Source organism: Etheostoma cragini, chromosome 6 (genome assembly GCF_013103735.1).
Source record: "Etheostoma cragini isolate CJK2018 chromosome 6, CSU_Ecrag_1.0, whole genome shotgun sequence".
Lineage (NCBI taxonomy): Eukaryota > Metazoa > Chordata > Actinopteri > Perciformes > Percidae > Etheostoma > Etheostoma cragini.
This window is the reverse complement of record NC_048412.1, coordinates 4,282,927-4,303,504: the sequence shown is the minus strand read 5'-3', so window position 1 is coordinate 4,303,504 and position 20,578 is coordinate 4,282,927. Positions and strand designations below refer to the sequence as shown.

General features: G+C 40.1%; 2 protein-coding genes across 4 annotated transcripts in view; one reads left to right on the top strand and one right to left on the bottom strand.

Annotated features, from left to right (window-relative positions):
• Positions 1-10,850, bottom strand: part of LOC117946107 (grainyhead-like protein 2 homolog) — a 16,640-nt gene extending 5,790 nt beyond the window's left edge. For 2 of the 3 annotated variants that reach the window (XM_034873965.1, XM_034873966.1), the window contains exons 1-7: positions 10,678-10,850; positions 9,822-10,008; positions 8,887-9,309; positions 8,674-8,729; positions 7,627-7,885; positions 7,322-7,433; positions 5,965-6,059 (exon numbers count right to left, since the gene is read on the bottom strand). In XM_034873965.1, coding sequence (XP_034729856.1) covers positions 5,965-6,059; positions 7,322-7,433; positions 7,627-7,885; positions 8,674-8,729; positions 8,887-9,309; positions 9,822-10,008; positions 10,678-10,691 — 1,146 coding nt within the window. In that variant the 5' untranslated portion in view covers positions 10,692-10,850. The remainder of the gene's footprint in view (positions 1-5,964; positions 6,060-7,321; positions 7,434-7,626; positions 7,886-8,673; positions 8,730-8,886; positions 9,310-9,821; positions 10,009-10,677) is intronic. The other variant, XM_034873967.1, reaches the window with a different exon arrangement.
• A 924-nt stretch (positions 10,851-11,774) lies between these two features.
• On the top strand, positions 11,775-16,500 carry LOC117946110 (zinc finger protein 706). The gene is made up of 3 exons (XM_034873973.1): positions 11,775-11,930; positions 13,014-13,162; positions 14,906-16,500. Exons 2-3 carry the CDS (start codon positions 13,028-13,030, stop codon positions 14,999-15,001), a joined length of 231 nt encoding a protein of 76 aa, XP_034729864.1. The 5' UTR covers positions 11,775-11,930; positions 13,014-13,027; the 3' UTR covers positions 15,002-16,500.
• Positions 16,501-20,578: the final 4,078 nt, after the last annotated feature.

The following is a 20,578-nucleotide window of genomic DNA, read 5'->3' as shown; positions in this document are numbered from 1 at the left end:
GGCAGTTCTGAAGGCAAAAGGGGGTCCAACCCGTTACTAGCACGGGGTACCTAATAAAGTGGCCGGTGAGTGTATGTCATTATACATCAGTGATTTGCAACCCGCAAATCACCCGGAGGGTACATGGAAAGATTGTTGAGTAGCTCAACTCAACTGAAAAAAAAAAATCAAATTAATAAAATGATAGATCCTCACAGGGGCAATTTTTGGATCGGACCTTTACGGGGGCTTAGCCCCTTATGAGAATGTGACATGGATACAGTGCCTTGCAAAAGTGTTATTACCCCCGTTCTAAATTAGTAATCTCTGAGCTAGCTACTGAACAACAACGGCAGCTAATGTTTTTTGACACTATTAACACCATGATGTAGAATTAAAGTTCCGTATCCTTCGGAAAAAGTCCGCTTTTTCAAAACCAACCCGGCTCAGTTCAAAATTTTGTTTCAAAACAAAACTTCATCGCTCATCATGATTCGACTGCAGTAAATGCAGAAAAAAGTGTCCAGATCCTAAAATCTGTCATAAAGGAATGTATAAAAATAAGACCTGTCTTCTTATTAATCTCAAAATCTGACTTTTACAGGGAAATGTGTAACTTTGTGTAGTATAGTAGTAAAACTTGACACTTCACAAGTCATTGTAATAACGAGTGATTTGACACATTGCTCTAACAATCAGCTAATTTAGTTGCTTACTTATTACTTGTTATTAAAAGTTGGTTTACTATGATTTTTAGGAGGTTTGAGATGAAATTTAGGGGGGCTTGAGTTTTGTTGAAATCTGTTGAAATTAGTAAAAAAATTGGGCTAGTGGAAAATCTGATTGGCTGCTACATTTAAAAAAAAAATTATCAGCCATGTTGGCTGGTGAGTAATAAAAAACATTATTTAAAGTTTTGGCTGTAAGTGTATGGATAAACAGGTGAAATCAGTTTTCTAAAAGTAAGGAATATGCAGTATGACTTAAATATCGATAAATGGGTAAAATAGTTCAAAAGTAATGGATAAATGGTTAAAATGTTGAGCTACAGTGGCTTGAAAAGTTTACACAGCCATAATAAAGTTGATTAAAAAAAAGGAATACATTTTATTTGTGAATGAATTATGTATTGTGAATAAATAAATGTTCTTCCTTAAAATACAGGGGGCATAATTATACACCCCCTATGTTAAATTCCCATGGAGATAAGCGCATTTTTATTTTTAAAGGCCAGTTATTTCATACCTAGAGAACTTTCCATAAGATCATCTCTCATTGCAAATCAAACCAGCTATTAAGCCAACTGAAGTAACACCATGTCAATCTCTACGTATGGTGAAGGGTAAATGATGATATGGGGTTGGTTTAATTCCAAAAGGAACTTTATTAGGATGCATAGTATCCTGGATCCATGAAATAACTGGCCTTTAAAAATAAAAATGTGCCTGCCTCTATGGGAATTTAACATTGGGGTGTGTACATTATGCCTCCTGTATTTTAAGGAAGAACATTTATTTATTTACAATTCATTATTCATTTACAAAGAAAATTGGTGTCCTTAAAGGTTGGATTTTCCTACTTTTTTTAAAATTAAGGCATTAAGAATCAATTTCCAAAAGATGGTTTTTTATTTCTCTTTTTAATCAACTTTAGCCTGGGTGTGTAAACTTTCTTAAGCCACTGTAAGTCTTAACGGTTGAACTGTCCAGCTTCTGCAATTTCAAGTGGTAAAAAAGCTCGACCAAACCCAGCTAAACCCTAACAGTTCAATTGTACAAAAAAAAAATAATTGATGAAACAAAATTCACTTTTCGGGTTGCCACCGTAAAAGAAAAAAAAACAACTTTTGATCACAAAAAAGCAAAAACAGACCAAAAAACTAAAAAGCATAGTGTAGTCTCAGAGTGCAGATTAAGGTTAGCATTGCAGCAAACACAAAAATCTGACATTCATCAAGTAATATCAAACATGGTTTCCACGCCTTAAAAAGTATTTCCGTGAACTTCTTTTGTTAGATCTGGTGGAGATCTTTGTTCCCCAGAACGTCAACCTTATAATGATTTAATGATATGTAATGCAGTGATGAATGAGAGGGTTACAGGCTCATGAGTCACAACAGCTGCAGTTCACAGGCCAGAAACTACACTCAGCCAAATCCAAATAATCCAGTCAGGGCTCTTGATGTTAAAGGTTTTATAAGCTCACAAATAAGCTTCAAATCTATGAGAATGACATTTAGCAGAAAGTGTGTATTCTGTACCTGTGAATTACTGGTGGTTTGTTATTGTTGTAGACCTCTCTGTGCCACAGCTTTTAAATATGCAAGCCTTCGTTCCAACATTTTCCTGGAGCTAAATAATGTAGCAGAGTGGAGCTGCTGAATCTTTTAAAAGCTGAGAGAGAAACCCAATTAACAAAATTTCACCCAAACCCCAGTACTATCCTATAACTTTTAAACCAAGTGCACACTTAACTTTTCCCCCTTTACTTTTTTTTTGTTATCTTCACAGTTAACAAATTCCCATGATTAACGATAATACCAAACCATCTAAACCAACATAAACTTCTGATGTATTTTCAGGTTAAACAGGTCCGGCAGCCTGAGGAACAGGTCGGCAGAGATGGATAACGGTAGAGATTCCTCACCACAGCTTAACAGGAAATTTTCCCACTACTCAGCACCGTGCCTGAACCTGCAGAGGTGAGGGCTGATACCTGGAAAGGCCTGGAGCGCAAATGAGCCTCCTACACACCTCCACAAATTCACACCTCCAGTCCCAGGCCGTTTCAATTTCTCCAGGAGCACTGGACATGTTGCTGCTAGTGTGTGTGTGTGTGTGGGTGTAGGAGGCTTTCAAATACCTTCCTAAAAAGTGAAAGGATCACGAGGGCACTGGCACAAACAAAAACAAAAACAGTAGTTATGCTGCGAGGAGGCAGCTCCTCTCCCATATGAACACATTTCATTCTCTTATTACATTACAAATGATGATAGTTGCTTGGCAACAGCAGAGCCATGCGGAAATAAAATATTAAATAACGGATCCATTTGCACCAAAAATACCTATTTTGTATGTCAGCCTGTTAGAACTTGATTGGACATCCAATTACGTTTGGGAACTGAAAGTTCTAGGTGACACAACAAAGAGACAGGGATACAAAGAGACAACGAGACAACGAGACACAATACAATTGGGACGTGTGAGCCCACAACCTTCCTCACAATAACAACCTCCTCCACCACCTTGTTTCCAGCAGTTCTGTGTGGAGGCACAGTCAGTTTGTCTGTCTGTCAAAGCACTTTGTTAACCTTTTTTTTTTTTTTTTCAAAAAGGTGTTGCATAAATACAGTTATTATCATCATCATCATCATCTCGTTTGTATCTGACAGCGTAGCCACACATCGACAGCCACAATCAGAACCAGAGTCAACCTGCAGAACCAGAGTCAACCTGCTCCCAACAACGCATTCAATGTTGTAATTCATATTCTGGTGAATGTTTCAGTCACCCTTTGGCTTCTGAGAAATACAGACATTTTGGAAATGAAGTTCTTTAGCGTGACATTGAATGCATTGTGGATGAAATTTATTATGCAATATTAATAACAAAATAGTCTTGCAATATCAGACCTTCCTCCACAGCGCCGCAACAGAGGGTTTGGCTAGTTAACACAGCATTCCGGGATAGGAGAAATAGGTGCACTGGTTTATTCTAACTTCTTTTTGTAGAACATGTGAGCCGGTGTACGTTCAAAAATAGTTTTAGTCGTGCAACAGAAAACTCCGATTGGACAGATAGTCTAGCTAGCTGTCTGGATTTACCCATCACAGATCTGAGCAGCAGTTAACCACAGTTCTCAGAAATCCACCGGATTTTAGAATGCCAACACAAACAATGTGTAAAGCGAGTGACGTTCAGAGGAATTTCCGGCCGCAACGCAGCAATCCCAGAATCGTGGACATACAGTAGACCAATTAGAAAATGACTACTTGATGTTCAGTGTTGTCCACTTGTATGTATCACATCACTAAAACGTTTCACATGTCTAAACAACATAACTTAGGGACTGTATTGCAGGAATGGGGGCATTTAGGAGAGCAATTATTCCCCCCCCCATTCCCAATTACAAGCGCAATACTTTTTGAACTATCCCTACACCTGTGCTAGCGCCTCTGTGTGCTGTAATAAGGCACTGTAGTGCTTTGAGTGGAATGCCGACGTCAATGTGATAACATGATCACAATGCCAATATATAGCAGGTCATAAAAAACATGTTTACCATTTTAAAATGTCATTTGGAGACTGTTAAAAGCATTCTAGCACACAGTGGTTGTGTCTGATAGCTTCCATGCAGTAGCAATTAATAGTTAATTTAGTTAATAATAGTTAATTTTTCTATTGTTTATATATTCTTTTCTATTTAATGAGTACTTTCCTTATTTGGTTATTGTTTTTAAACTGCTGTATCAAAGGAATTTCTCCAGTGTTGGATCAATAAAGTCTATCGTATCTTATTATAATCCATCCGTTAATTGTTCACTCAAAACCAAGTATGTTGACCTGGCACTAGAGGAAGTCATTAAAAAATTTAAAATAAAACTATGTGGATGTTTACCAGGCAGAGATTGTCTATTGAAACGCTGCAACTTGCATTATGGGTGTTTAAGATCAAGTGTTTGAGCCTTCTTAATCATTGGAGTACTGGTTGATGAAACACAGCAAGCTGTGACAATGAGTGTTCTAAAGCTGGAATGTGTGTGTGTGTGTGTGTGTATTTAACTGCCTATGATGAAAGCCGGAGAGATGCCTGCCATGTATTTGCTTTCCATCTACACAAGGTCTACACTAAATTTTCTACATAATGCTACATTATTGTAGTCAGGCGTACAACAAATATGTAGAAAAAGCCAAACAATTAGAGTGGAAGGAAGGTTCATGCCAAACAGTAAATATGTATCCACAAACCCAAAAAGCTTGCAATTACCTCTCTTACAGTGAGGCGGTTTGTGGTGTTCTCATTAAGTTTGACCTATAGCCACTCTCCTGAGCCCATAACTGCCTGAGGGCGGCTGATGCTATGTGTGTGTGTGTGTGGCTGTGTATGTGTTTACATGATGTTTGCCATTTGTCTTTATCCAACTGAACACTGTTACAGAAGGTGTTATCTGAGTAGCTCCTTTCGGGGTCTATTGCAGTGTGCCCGTCCGTCTGCCGTTCAAAATGACCCAACAGAAAGCAAGAGGACAAAGCGGTGGGGGTGGGTGGAGGGGCCTGGCCTGGCTGAAAGTAAAAATCCCATTGATTTTCCCCGTAGGGATTTTGATTATCTAGCCATAATGTCAAAATCAGCTCATGGTCAGTGGTACACTGATCTACAAGGCTGTGAAACAAAGGTTTCTGCTCCTGTATAAGCCAATAGTCCGTATAAAAATTAACCTTGTTTCAGGAAAAAAAGTTGTAGTCACATCTTATGGAGAAATACTCCACTGCCCACAATCCATAACAGCAACGTCTAATTTGTCCAACTCGCTGTTGCCATCTACCATTGAAGTCTATGATGGTATGCCTAATTGTGCCTTTTTCAAAAAAAAATTTGCTCCGGAAACAAACTTTTATGGTCATAATTCTTCTCGTAGGTGGTTGGCTTGGTTTCAAAAGTGAAACTCATTATATAAGAAATTTTTTAAAACGTCAATAGAACAACTGAATGGGGAAAAACACATAGGCTACCAGAGGCGTTACAAAAGTGCGCGTTCACTGTTGAGCTCTATTGTGGTTTAATAAAGAAATCTTTCCCACTGGTGGCTTTCAGTTCTGTAATAAAATATGCCAAAACTAATTTGTTAACAGCCTGAGTGGGTGTGAAAGGGAAGGTAAGAGAATAAATGGTGTATGCTATTTTATTTGTTTTTTCTCACTTGTAAATCAATCGATTCCTGCATTGTCTCAAACAGCACATTCACCCTTTTTCATGTTTTTTTACCTTAGCTTCTTCACTGACATCCCATGTGAAAGAGACAGCGTTGTAGGCAATTTCTTCCACGTTCCCAATCGTGCTGAAGCTCTCCTTGAAGTCGGCTGCATGTAAAGTGAAGATTACAGGAAACGTTTTCAGTGAACGTTAGACTACATTTACATTGGTGCATTTAATATTTAATAAAATATTTCCCATGAGAGAAAAGTCAGGACTAGATAGCGGTCTCAATGTACCCTGCAGACATCTAAGGAGCAGTTAACCAGAGTCCTCATAAATCACATGAGAGAAGTGGAAGGAAACAGAAAATACATGCATCTGGCAGAATGTCCTGCGGCATCAGAGCAATCCCGGAAGTGGAATGCCAAGGATATAGACTACCATGGTAAGTATGTCAAGTATAAGTGAATGTTGAGACGATTACTTCTTGTACTGGAGCTAAAAACACTTTTGTGCACGGAGTTCACTTTTGGCTCAAATCTCTGCTTGAATACCCAAACTTAGCAGTCTAAATGAAGCCTTAGACGCTGGCGTTTTGTGTCAGCCCTTATGTTAATATTTTTGGAAGTTTAGTCCAGTGGTTCCAAACCTGGAGATCAGGCCCCTCCAAAGGGTCACAATGTAAATCTGACATTGTGAGACGTTTATGGGGAGGAAGACGATTTATTAGCTTTTCTCTGATCTTTGTTTTTTTGTGAAATATTGGACACCTTTACCTCATGGTCCTTAATTTCCAATTCATTGATTTTTAGCTTATCCTACATACAGTATCAGTATAATTTCCGATCATCTTTTTAACTGTGAAACAATTTTGCAACAAATCCAAATCAATAAAAAATTCACATAAGGCCATTGTTACCTCCAAAAACACGTGTGATGACAAACAAGTTGTCATCACATGGGCTTATTTTAACTCACACACATTTGGTTAAAGATTTCACCATGGTACTGGCATGAACTTGCCACAGAGAAAAGCACCACCGTGTCTGACATCTCTGCCTCATTCCATTGAGACTTTTAACCACAGGTTGAGGCCTGCCTCTTGCTGATCGTGCAGGATATGGCCTCAGTCCAGGCCTCCGCCTATTTCTCCTGTTAACGTTTATGCAAATGCGGACCCATTGGCTGTCTGTTCACAGGGCTTGTGGGAATCAAAAATTGACAAAGGATTACTCAAATTGTGTAACGGGATCCTCTAGGAGACTCTATGGTTTTGTGGCGCTAAGGTGTCAAAATATCTGTATCTAGTGTAATGCTCAAAACCAAAAGTGTGTGCCATTTTTTGAATTTGGGCCTCTTCCTGTTCTACTCAGAAACCCCAGAAAGTCATGACTGGATCAGGCAGGCCTTTTAACAACAATCTTACCAATGTCCAGGACTCTCTGTTTGGCAGTGTGCTGGCGGGAGTGCCAGTATTTCCAATTCTTCAGCTGCTCGTCTCTGCACTTGTCTTCCCCAAAGACAACCATGATAACACTCTGAAGTAGAAGCAAAGATACACAAGATATATTACAGTATAATCAGGCTAAAAAAAAAAACAAGGTAGAAATTAATCAAATACAACTGTGACGTTTCTAAGTCTAACAAGATATACGCTTCGCAACAAGCTAACTGTAAATCCCTCAACCTCTACACTAGCTTCCTCTCCTTAAACTATCTCCTCTCCCTCACCTGTACAATACTGTCCCGCTGCAGCTCAGAGCCTCCCATGGTGCATTGCTCATTACTGGATGGGCCCCCATCAGGCCCGTGTGACGGCGTCGGTCCACTCACCCGCACTTTGCCTCTGGGCTGATGTACGGACGATCTGAAGCCAGCCTTCGACAGTGTCAAAGCGTAGAACTGGCCCCGGTTCAGGTAAGCCATTGGTCCTTCTACCTGCCGCGGCCGCAGAGACATGCTGGCCTCCAGACTGTACTGGAAGCTGATCCTGGAAGAACACAAGCATGTATGGGGCAAACTTTATCACAACATACATTTGATTAAAAAAAAAGAAACAGAATACATTTTTGATTTGGTTTTCTGACTGGACTAAGTAGTTGAGTGTAAGAAAGGTTGTGTTTGTACATTGCAAATGAAGAAGTTGAAACAATAAGTGGTTCTTATGGCGCTGTTATGCCTCTAAACAAAAAAAGTTTAAATTAATTTGTCAGGTACTCCCAAATGCAACAGCATGGCTTTGAATGATAAGTCTGGTGGCAATTTTCTTATTGTAAGCAAATCCCATCAAGGAATGAACAAGTATTGTGTATGGATCAAATGCCTGTGTTTCTGGTTCCTCTGGGCCATAGAGCTCCATTGTTGTCTACAAACTATTATAAAACACATGAATGGGCCACATCTCACACACACAAAACACACAAAACACACACCACACACAACTGAAAAACATTTGCTCCTGTGAGTAACATTTGCTAAAAAAACAACAGTGCACAGCTATGTTAGGTAATTACTGAATCTTTAAAAAAAAAAAAAAACGTAAATGTATTTGTGTCCCAAGTTAAGAGATGTTGGTAGGAATTAATAGGCTTGGGGCTGAGAGCCACAATAAGGCTGGGTGAGTCAAAAAGTACTGAGAGGCAGACTTGGTTTTGGTCTAGAAGATAGACTATTGCAAGCCTTATTGTTAAAAACCCAATAAACATCCTGTGCACACATTTGAAGAATATAGAACCTGTATGTTTTAACGCTTTCACTTATCTGTGAATTTTAACTTACATTGGTAGGCTGCAGTGGAATTCATCAACTCCTGAGGAGGGACTTTTGTGATACATCTGTTAAAGAAGAATAGATACTACTGTGTGTTTCAAGAGGATAAATGCTGGATACTGCCACTAATTAAGCAAAACAATCCTACAAATGTGATCCAGGTTTACAAAGCAGGACGTAAGACCTTCCCCACCTCACCCCTCCTTGTGTAACAAGTCTCACCTCTCCTTCGATAGCGTCCTCATATGTGCTGTCTGGAGTGCTTCTCTGTTTATCTTTGAAGTAGCCAGCATGTGACACATCGTATTGGCTCTGCTCGTAAGCCATCCGTATGTGATCTCCGGGTTCTGCATGGTAGGATCCCCCAGAGCAGGACACTCCCATGGACATCTGGCCCTCTGTCTTAACCACAGCCGGAGCTGCCCCACCTCCACCTTTACCGCCTCCCGTGAGGCAGATAGCTCCATACTTGGAGCCCTGATGTTCTGTAGTGGTGTTGTTGTTAAGTGAAAGGTTGACAGGCATGGACCTGAGAGCGTGGAGATGATGATCTAGTATCTCCAAGCTCCCGCAGGTATCGGGCCCCATAGCAGAGGGGTCTGTGGGTTTAACATCACTGGAGGCCCGTCTCCTCTCTCTGGGAACCTGACAGGGTTATAGCAAAGTCAACTTATTATATCATGATTATATTGGCTGTAATGTAGGCATACAATCAACTCACAATTCCATACGGTTCACCATTTAGAGTTCAAGATACGGTTTTGATGACATACGCTGCGGACAAAAATATTCCTTTATTTATGTACAAACTGGACAAAACAACAGATGTGTCCATTTATCAAAAGTGCAACTGGAATTGTATTTTATCTTAAATAAGGAAAATTAAAAAACAGATTAAGAATTCAATTCTTAAAACAAATCTCACGTCAAAATAACTAAATGAATTTAAAAAAAAATCTCTTCCAAGATAGACTCTTCCATACAGTAGCGCAGTCCAACGTCAAACATGTGAACTTAAAAGTAGATTACGCCCAAGGCAGTTTAAAAACGATTCACTTTTTATCTCAACCGGGTGTAATTTTGACACATTTATTAAAACTTTGAACCGATTCACGATGGATCCTTACATCCCTACTGTAATGTCAAGCTTTTCACACCTTGTAGTAGTCGTACAGCAGTCCCAGCGCTGCTGCACTGTCTTCATCGCCATTGATGCTCATCATGGCCTTAGTGGCAGCGGTCAGCGGGTTCTCCAGGTAGCTCCTCCATGCATCATCCTCGCTGCTGACCACTCGACGAGAGGGCACCTGCACTTCATTTGGTACCACCACCACCAGTCGTTTACTGAGAGGACAACGGGACAATTAATATAAGACAATGAGCCATGTTGTTACTCTGAAGCAGATCTGTCATTAACAGTCGCTACGTCTGCCAAGCCACTAACTCTGCCCCAGGCTGTTTCTCACCAAACTTCAATGGATCTGCCCGCTCCATGTGATGTGTGTTTATGTAAGTTCACTTCTGTATATCCCATTTAAATAACAACAGATGTACTAATTCAGTTCTGAACTTATCAAGCTGATTCCTAAAGAAAGAATCATTCAAAAGATGCTGTTGAGAAGGTCACACATTACACAGTCCACATAGTAATAGGCCTATACTCTTTAATATTCACAGAGAATTTCAATAGTTTTGCAATAATTGTAGTACATACAGTGTAAAAACAGTAAAGCTTAACTAGACCTCCCATTATAATAAGGTTTTCCCAATACACAGTCACTGTAATATTACCATTATAATAATTTTGGTCATTTCTGCAGTGTCTGTGGTGCATTTATGGACTTTTGTCTGTAGTACCCTATTTTATACAGTGTATGGTATTAGCCTACCTATGGGTAGTACCACTACTTAAAAGAAACTCCCCCTCATCAAATCGAGGTTTAAGACATAAACTATAGAAATTATAAGTTTAGTTTGAAGTTAGTAACCGCAATATGAATGACTTTGTCTTACCTGTCGAGGTCCATGGTGCCTCCAGGACTCTCTGGTGTTTCTAGGACTTGCTTGAGAAACTGGACTTTCTAGTTAGTGCAGGTAAGTTTGTGTGGGAGGCTGAGAAAACTAGGCGTGCAAGAGGCTGGCTCTATTTAAACTCTCAGTCAACATAACCAATGAAATCCTCTGAAATCCTTTTTAGCCTATCCAGTTTGGAGAAGTTGGTAATTAAAGAGATGGGTAAACTAATGCAGCATCCGAAGAGGGAGAGTAAACAAGGAAACGAAAGGTGCCTCGCTGATTGGATGGATGTTTCTACACAGGTGGCACAGTCGTTTCCCAATTGGTGTTTCGGAGGGGAAGGGCGTGGCTTGAAATGCGAGAAAGTTGGACAGCCGAACATTTCTGCCACTGGTGCATTTTTATTTTAGGTAGGCCTACCAAATGTTTTCTTACTTCTAGAAAGTTCCAATGAGTATAAAAGCAGTGAATGTCAGTCAACATACATTCTTCTCGCTCAGTTGGGCCACGGGTTTAGACTTTTTGACTGAAATTGGCAGATTTATCAGAGGTAAAGTGAGTTCACTGACAGTAACCCCCCTCCACTTTAGTTGATGATGAGATTGATAGAACCACAGTAAATATTTTTAAAAATGGCTACAGTTTTAGGGTTTGTATTAGGCTACATACACTAATATGCCACTAACAATGTGTTGTCTTTATCATATTGTACATGTGTTTATACAGTTGAGGGAAGTAAGTGTCGTGATCTGGGTAAACTTGGCCTCATTGTTGCCTGTACCGTGACACCTTGTGGTGGGCATTTTATTTTTGCACCAGGCAAACAGAAAATGTTAATCACAAATGTAACTCACGAATTTGGTTTGCTTTGCACGTTATTTTAAAAGCGTGATTTTTGTAGGTAAAGGGTCTCTTTACGTTAAAAAAAAATTGTTACATTGAGTTTCTATTTTATTATTTTTCAGCTGTAGGCCTTGAAGCTTTTTCTTTTTCAAGAACTGCTCGAACTGATGCTGCCTTTACGTGCTGTCAGAAATGTTCCGATCCAACCTATGAACCAACATCGACAAGGTGAACGCTTTTCTCGCGAACACTGACAGCACGTGAAGGCAGCATAGTGTGGGCATGCGCACCAGCACAGTGAGGAAAACCCACTGGAAGCTGTGGAAGGTCCAGAGAAGTTTACATAGCTAGCATTTCTTGAATTTTATTTTGGTGGCTATCTTCAGTAAACATATTTATTTACACTGGTAAGGCATTTACAAAATCTGTATTATGACTTTTAATGCCTAATAGCTATCAACATTCCTACGTTCTGTAAAGTTAACGTTATCTGACTATAAAAAAAATAGTGTGTTCCTCAAAACTAACGCTAGCTATTCTATAACGTAAACGCGGTAGCAGCCGTCTTACAGAATGTCTGCCTCTCTTGCTTAGTTAGAAATTCAATTTCACATTTATTCTAAAACTGTAGCTACCTACAAATGTAAGTTTTGTGTTCATAAGACGACCTGTCTTCCACATCATCCCTTTTTCAGCCTTCGCTCTTAAACTAGGGCTCGGTAGCTAGCAGTTAGCTAGCTAAAGTTGGCTAACATCACTGCTAGATCAGACAGTTCTTTACCCTGTTTCAGTGCATCCAACCACACAGCAGCGTTTAGACGTGTTTCTGTTGTTTGCCAGAGGAATTTACCATAGCACGCACACTGCTTATGGGTGGATTACATTTTAAATGGTAAAGGCTGCCGAGTAAGTTAACATAAAGTTACAATTGAAGAGACTTAGGGGTAACGTTTCGCCTTTCAAACAGGAACACACATAGCCATTGGGGATTTCTGATTGATCCGAGTGTATTGATGGACTAACGCCCCCTCACCCATCAGTATCTGTTAAAAACAAAGCTTCATATAACCATATCACTGACCTAGTTCTAGTATTCTGTCTATTTTAACTTTGAAAATCTGCAGTCTGATTTTCTTTGGGGAAATTTCTAATGTAATTGCCTTATGCCTGTGACCCAAAAAAAGCAGCAATTAACCTAGTTCTGAAAAAATGTTTCACAGACACTGTTGCCTTGCACATTTTGAAGCCTATTGATCCTGTTAGACAGCTGTTTTAAAATTGTTAATCATCAAGTTTGCTTCATCGGAAGCCTCAACTGCTGTAACTGCTTTGTGTTTTCATTTAGTGTGTCTTCAATCCCTTTGTGGTTTCCATTTCCCTTTATCCATCCCCTTCTCAGAAGGTTTTAGGATTTACCGTGGGTCTCGGTTTATGGCTCGTTGCCTTCATCGTGTTGTTGTGCTTATCCAGTTCTTGTATCATTTCTTCAGGTCTAGCATCAGATATGGCCCGGGGGCACCAGAAGTTCCAGTCCCAGCAGAAGAATGCCAAAAAACAGGCAGACATCAAGAAAAGCAAAGGACATGACCAGAAAGCAGCAGCTAAGGCTGCTTTAGTTTACACGTGCACTGTGTGTCGGGTATGTGCTTAGGCGGAGAACAGAACATCAAATTATTCTTTTGAGAGTTTGATATCATTTAACCATGAAGTCAGAATATATATTAGTAGATGGAGGGGCAGGCAAAGGAGCCACATGTCTTTCGGTACTGAGATACATTGTTCTCAACGATGAGACTTGTGTGTATGAAGAGACGGTAGTGTAAGTATGAACTGTAGTCCCACTCCCAGCCAGTGTTATCTTTGGGGGGCTATAACCAATTCTTGTATATGCTCTTTTAGACACTCGGAAAGTGTTAAAAAGCCCTCTCAGAAAGTTGGTTGAGGAGGCTCTGGCCACATTTTCAATCTTTCCTAGACTGTCTGGCAGTCATTCCCTCTTCAGTGATTGTCCAGATGCACATTGCAGGTATGAAAATGTGCAGAACTCCTAAGTGCTTCATGGAGTCTTCTCTGCACAGTTCTGCTTATTCCTACCTCCGCCGTTGTCTGTGCTTGCTGCTGAGTTGCACTGTTTGTCTCGGTGTGTTGCCAGCAAAGTTCTATACTAACAGCTGGAACAGATATTAACTGATATGTAAACTCTTACTTTATATCCTGTTTACATTTTGGTAATTAAACTCGCCACGGAAGGTGTCTACCAAATGTCACCTGTAAATGCAATATTTGATCTGCTTTAGCCTGTTAAGTAATCTGTAGTTCAAAGCGATTATTGACAACCAGCCTCTCCCATCACCTTTGAAGGAAGCAGCTCGGAAAGAGTATGAACACTTTGGCATTTTTTAACGCGGTGTGTTACATGTCTTTTAAACCATCATTGACCTTGTGGTGAAAGACCTGGGTGCGTATTTATCAAGCCTCTAAGAATTACTCACAAGAACACTTCTAAGTATTGACTCGGGACCTTTTAGCACTTAAGACTAAAAAAGCACTTTGAGAAGCTTGATAAATACGGGCCCAGGGCCAAAGACAGCAAAATGTTTTTAAGACTTAAGATAGTCTTACACTTCATTTAAATTACACTGAGATGCTTGATAACTAGTGTATATCCACAGCTTTCCACTTCCAGGATTGCCCCGTTGCTGCTGGAAATTCCGCTGTACGTCCTCTTTTTTTTTGACAGGATGTCTCCTTATGCTTTCTTTTGTGTTGGAATTCTAAACTCTGTTGGATTTATGAGGACTATGGTTAACTGCTCCTCAGATCTTTGGCAGGGTAAATCGAGTTTTACCCTAGTAACTAAAACAACTTTTGAACGCACCGCGTTCCACAAAAAACAAGTTCCTTCACAAGGCTATTTTCCAGCGATGCCGGGTCTCCGTGCAGCGTTTAGTCCCTGCCAAGATGATTGCGACTGGTTTAAAGAAATGCCAATATACAGCACATTTTTCTTCCATCCCGGAATGCTGTGTGGACTAGCCAGACCCTGCTCCGCAGCTCAGTGTAGTGGAGGAAGGTCTGGCAGAGCGAGACAACTTGATAACTAACTTTTAAGCCCAGCTTGAAGCCAATCATTTTTTTACTCTGAAGTCAGTTATTAGCAGTGCTCATGCGAGTAATCTTCAGAGGCTTGGTAAATACGTGCCCAGATATCCACCATTCGTGGCGCTTTTGGTGTGTGTGGGCAAACATTTATTTTTTTGAAGGTACACTGTAAATGGGCGGAACTCTGCTGGATGTATAACATTTTTATTAGTGTGCTTTTCATATACTGTCAAAGCATATTTTCTAATTTTTCACATTTTTCTTTCCCACACTTTCTCAGACACAAATGCCTGACCCGAAGACCTTTAAGCAGCACTTTGAAAGCAAACATCCTAAGTCCTCCATGCCCCCGGAGTTGGTCAGTGTGGAGGCGTAATAGATTCACCTCTCTTTCAGTGAGACAGGTGGGGCTGATCCAGGACAGGCTTATACATTTAAAAATGTTTTAGATCAAATATCTTCAGTACAACTTCAATTAATCCTAATGCTGCCTAATTTTAGTTATAGAGTATTTTTATGTAGGGGTGTTACTGGAACTGCCTGCCCATGTTCTTTTTTTCAATATTATTTTAGTTGTTGTTACAAAGCTATTCTTCACTAACCAGAATTTGGTCTGCGTCCAGTACTGAAGGTACACGCACAGCAGACACTTACCCTCTCTTGGCTTGTGCCAAACATGTATGTTTTATCTCTGATTGTATGCAATATTCCTGTCTGATCATTTCAAAAATGTACATAGGCCTTACCACTGTTTCAAGACAAGCTTGGAATTTAGAAGATATTCAGAATTGGCACTGGCTCAGCTGAACAAAGTCGCAATACTGGGATGATCATTGGAAGTCATCTGAATCCAAATCCAATGAACTGTGAAACCAATTATGGATTTTTGACTGAAACTAATTTGATGTGCCAGGGTTGGGCTCATAATTAACAGAATGACTTTGGATGGTGGGATTGGAAAGACACTCACACTGAATAGTTTTCTTTGGAGTAGATTCAGATTTAACTTTTTTTTTTCCTTGTCTGGAACTTTTTTTTTTAGTTTCAAGACAGGTCTATAGTTTTTTGTTGATATGAAGAGTATAATAAACATATTGTGCTACACAGGTACTAAAATTGTGCATTGTATTGCATCTCCTCAGCTATTCATGAAATGTGTGTAGTTCATGTCAACTGTCTAACTTTCTTATGTGCAAAAGAGAAACTATTGACCAGAAAGGGCACTGCAAATCTACTCATAGCAAATCCTTCAGTGACACAGTTTCCTTAACTCCTCTTTTCATAAAGAAATAATATGACTGCATAAAACAGTTTTCACACTGTTAGAATGGGTCTGTTGAGTGAATCAGGGTAAACATAACTACTGGGCATTGTAAATGATAGCGCCAACAATCTGCTTCTATCCTCCCACTTTGTCATTGTTACATTGGTATCAATATATGCATCGCTGTAATATTTGATAATGATTTGGCTTATCATTATTGTATTTTTGCTGTGTAACCGGTCTCTCACAGTCATCTCAATGTGAAAATGATCCCATGTGTTGTTTTGCTCTTAGCGTTAAACCATCGGGGTGGTATAAAAGTATTTTGACTCAGAACCTACATTTAAAGTCTACAGTACACTGTAAGTTAGTTTTGTTTCATATTTTTATATTAGTTTCTTTTCCTAGCGTGCTAATACCCAGAGATTTAACTTATACAAAATAACTATTTTCAATACATTTGGTCTACTGTTCATTAACCACAGACATTGTATCACTGTGCTAAAGTCTGAACTGACAACCAGCCATGTTTTTACTTTTTTAATAATCATCTCTTTGTCCATACAATGTTATGTATTGCCTTCTAATAAAGGTTTAACTTTTTCATGAAATATTACAAAGTTGTGCTATTTTATCACGTAGAAATGTCCATTTTATTATTTGTGTGTGCATGTTTGAGTGTTTCTGTTTTTTCTTCCACCTACATGTTCATTCCCCTATTAGCATAGTGTTTAGGTGTCAATAGACCCCTTTTACTGGAGCACATGCCCCAGTGTTGATCTGCTAGGCCGCAGTAATGCCTCATGTGTGAGTTTAACCCCTGTTGAATCAGAATTCTGAGAAAAAAAGTCAGAATTCACATACATTTTTTACCAGTGGCCCTAATCCTCTTCCGTACAAAGCAATGGGACCTGGTCGTCCATTTCTTTAACTGTCTATGCAAAAGCCAAGAAGTCCAAGAAACTAAAGACCTTTGAAAACACTGGCGAGGAGATCAGGGCAGGGGTTTGAAACCATTTCCATAGCTTTGAATAATCCCAGTAGAGATGACCGTCTGGCCAAACTGAGAAATGGGGCCTAGAAGAGCCTGGGTCAGAGAGGTGACCAAAAGTTATTAGTCATTCTAGAGCAGGGGTGTCAAACTAATTTTAGGTGATGGGCCACATACCCCTAATTTGATCTCAAGTGGGTCAACCAGTAAACCACTCAAGATCACAAACTTTTTCTGCCAAAGAATGTCTTGTCAGCTTGATGTTGGCTATTGCAAGTAGGCTATGACAGTGTTCTAAGGCAATTTTATGAGAAAAAAAACAATTATACAGACCCGCGAGAGAGGGGTAATAATAAAAACACATGGGCACCCCTGCTCTAAAGCTTTGGAAGTCTTTTAGGGTTAAGCAGGGTTCAGACGTTTTGAAAAAAACATGGAAAAGTCATGAAATATGAAAAATGAAAATTCCAGGCCTGGAAAGGTTTTGGAAAAATAAAAAAGACCCAGAAAGTTTTGGAAAAGTCATGGAATCTTTTTAACAAAGCATAATATATCAAATGCATTTCACATCGTCTGAGCGTTCTATTTGGGGCGCGATATTACAAATTCCACTATGAACCACATACATTGTTATTCATTTAAACCTCTGTCGACTGAGATTTTCAGGAATACATAGTCATGGAAGTTTGCCAAAAAGTATTGGTTAAAATGCGTATGAACCCTGGTTGGGGTTAGTACGGAGTATCTTCAATCACCATCAGGCCTTTGTGGTAGAGTGGTAAGACAGAGATCACTCTTGAGTGAAAGGCATGCGACAGCCGGCTTGGAGTAAAAAGGACTCTCTGGGGATGATGAGACAACAACAACAAAAATCCTCTATGGGCCCTCCTTGCTCCTCGGGGCAGAAATGAGGAGGGCCAGAACAACTTCCGGTTCATCCGAGGAGCGACGAGATATCAAATAAGTGAAGTGAGATTCAGCCAGATTCTACCCACACTATGATGGGAACTCCACAAGATGGAATGAGGGAATAGATTCTCTGGTCTGATGAGACCAAAAAAATCCTATTTCTGGCTAACACCAGGAAATGCTCGTCACCTAGCTAATTCCATCCCTGTGATGAAGCATGGCGGGGGCAGCATCATGTTGTTTGGGTGCTTTGCAGCAGCAAGGAGGGGAAGACTGGTCAGAACTAAGGAATGCATCCAAAGAGATGTCCTTGAAGAAAACCTTCCCTAAGTACACGCGGACTCAGACAGGGGCAACGGTTCAACTTCCAGCACAATGACTGACCGTCCCCGAGTGGCCCACCCAAAAACCTAACTCAAACCCATATGAGAGGATGATCTAAACCAATTTCACTGAGGGCCACAGTAGAAAATGAGAATCACATCAAGGGACAGACATGTGTAGTTTACTGACATGTGTTAATTTAGTAGAAAAGTAAAATATTTTTGACTGTATTATTGCATGTCTCATAGTCTTCTCACGACTCACATACAGTTTTGTCGACATAAAAACTCGCCTACAGTACAACCTGTTTCACAGCCAGACTATGAAAACTTTGGCCCGCAACCTTGAGTTTGACACATGTGCCGTAGAACATTTGGGGAGAGACCAGAATATGGGAGTTTACCAACACTTCCCATCAAATCTGACAGAGTTTGAGAGGATCTGCCAGAAAGAATGGGATTAACTTCCCAAATCCAGATGTGCAAAGCTTGTAGACATAAGAAGATTCAAAGCTGTCATTGCTGCCAACAGGGCTTCTACAAACCATAATAATGTTCTGAAAATGTATGTAACTGATAGCTTTGAGTTCATTTTATTTTATTTTTTTCCGTTGTATTTATTAAATTTCAGTTGGCTAATCACATCAAGTTATACATTGTACCACCCACCCTCTGGATACAAACATGGAATTTATACACTGTTAATTCATACTGTAACATAACATAAAAGTTAAATGAGGAAAAGAAAATATGTATATATATGTATATATATGTGTGAGTGTTTGCGTGTGTGCGTGTGTGTGCGCGTGCGTGTGTGTCTGTTTTCCCTTTCGTTAAACTCTGGTGGATTTATGAGGACAGTGGGTAACTCATTTCTCTGCAGGTTAAATCCAGACAGCTAGACTCTCTGTCCAATATTTTTTTTTGTTGCACTATGTCAGAATAAAAATCATATACATTTGTCTCATATTTACTCTAAATCTACATGTGAATCATTTCATTAGTATGAAAGATGAAGTATACAAACTGCATAAAGTGTCTGCTACACGGCCAACATACACAACATGCACATGTTCCACCAAAACAAGTTCCTTCCCGGGGCTAATTTGCAGCGACACTGTTGGTCCGCCTGGAACTTAGCGGTGCCCAGGAGTATTGTGATTGGTTTAAAGTAATGCCAATAAACCAGAGCATGTGTTTCTCCCATCCCGGAATGCTGTGTAGACTAGTCAGACCTTCCTGTTCAGCACTGTGGAGGAAGGTCTGGCAATGCAAGACTAATTCCTATAGATCCCCCATGTTAAATGCCCAACTTTACAGCAGAACTAAACATGTCTAAATCCTAGTGTGGGGGGGGGGGGGGGGGGGGGGGGGGGGGGGGGGGGGGGGGGTGCTTGTGGGTGCGATGTGGCACCTGGGTAGCTCGCCTGGTAGGACGTGCTGCAGGTCATTCACTTTCTTTCTTCCCTTTCATGTCTACATGTTCCTATTAAATAAAGGCCTGAAATGCCAAAAGGAAGCCTTTACACATTCACACAGGAAACCTTACTGATTGTTGTAAATGTCTAAGGGACATTAACAGAGAATTACAAGGAGAATAAGTGGAGTTGGTTGGGATTTTGCAACTTCAGCAGCGTGAATTCCCACAGAGGCTTGAATCTTCACATCCATCAAAGGTCTCTGCAACAGCAAGGTTCAGCTCACTATGCTGTTCCTCTTGGAAATTCTGGATGCTGCCCCAGACAATACTGCAGATTTTAATGACGTACACTATGAAGAGACTGATACATTGATGTCCATTTGTTTGTTGCTCCAGAACAGACATTATTGTGTGTGTGTGCCTAGTGGACTGAATGAGAACTCACCAAACCGGTTATATCACTCTGCCATTATTTTTTCAATTTACTTGAAATTCCTCTTGTTTTGTACTACAACCCTCATGGACCACACTTTCACAACAAGGGAGGAGATGCATTTTGCACTGGTGCCTGGTGCCCGTGCATTCTACAACGACACTATCTGATCTTCCTTTAAATAGGTTACAATCTTGAAATCTTGGCCCAAGGGGAAGACATGTGACAAGGCAAAAATAGCTTCTCTCTCTCCCCTTGGAAACGAACCGGAATGTGGAAATAGCAGTTTCTATTAGGCAGGATATACTGTGGTGCTGTGTCCTGTGTTCTAGTTTATGATGCCCTCAGCATCTCCAACAATTCCAGACACACTTTCACCAGTGTGTAAAAATGACAATATCTCAATTTGTTGAGACTCTGTCACTCTGGTAGCTAAATCCTTTGGTGGTGTCTAGATAAAATGTGACCCTATCACCAATTGGCTCCACACAGCCATGATCTGTATCCCAGCACCTATATCATGGGCGGCATTCAAGGTCTAAGGATTCCTTTCAGTGTTAGTCACTATACAGTATTTGCTGTCTCAGCCTCTGTTCTAATACAAAACTGCCTT

Excerpts from the sequence above, each read along its gene's own strand:
- LOC117946110 (XM_034873973.1), top strand. The coding sequence starts at position 13,028 with ATGGCCCGGGGGCACCAGAAGTTCCAGTCCCAGCAGAAGAATGCCAAA. Across the intron at positions 13,163-14,905 it reads ACACGTGCACTGTGTGTCGG|ACACAAATGCCTGACCCGAA; the intron begins GTATGTGCTTAG and ends ACACTTTCTCAG.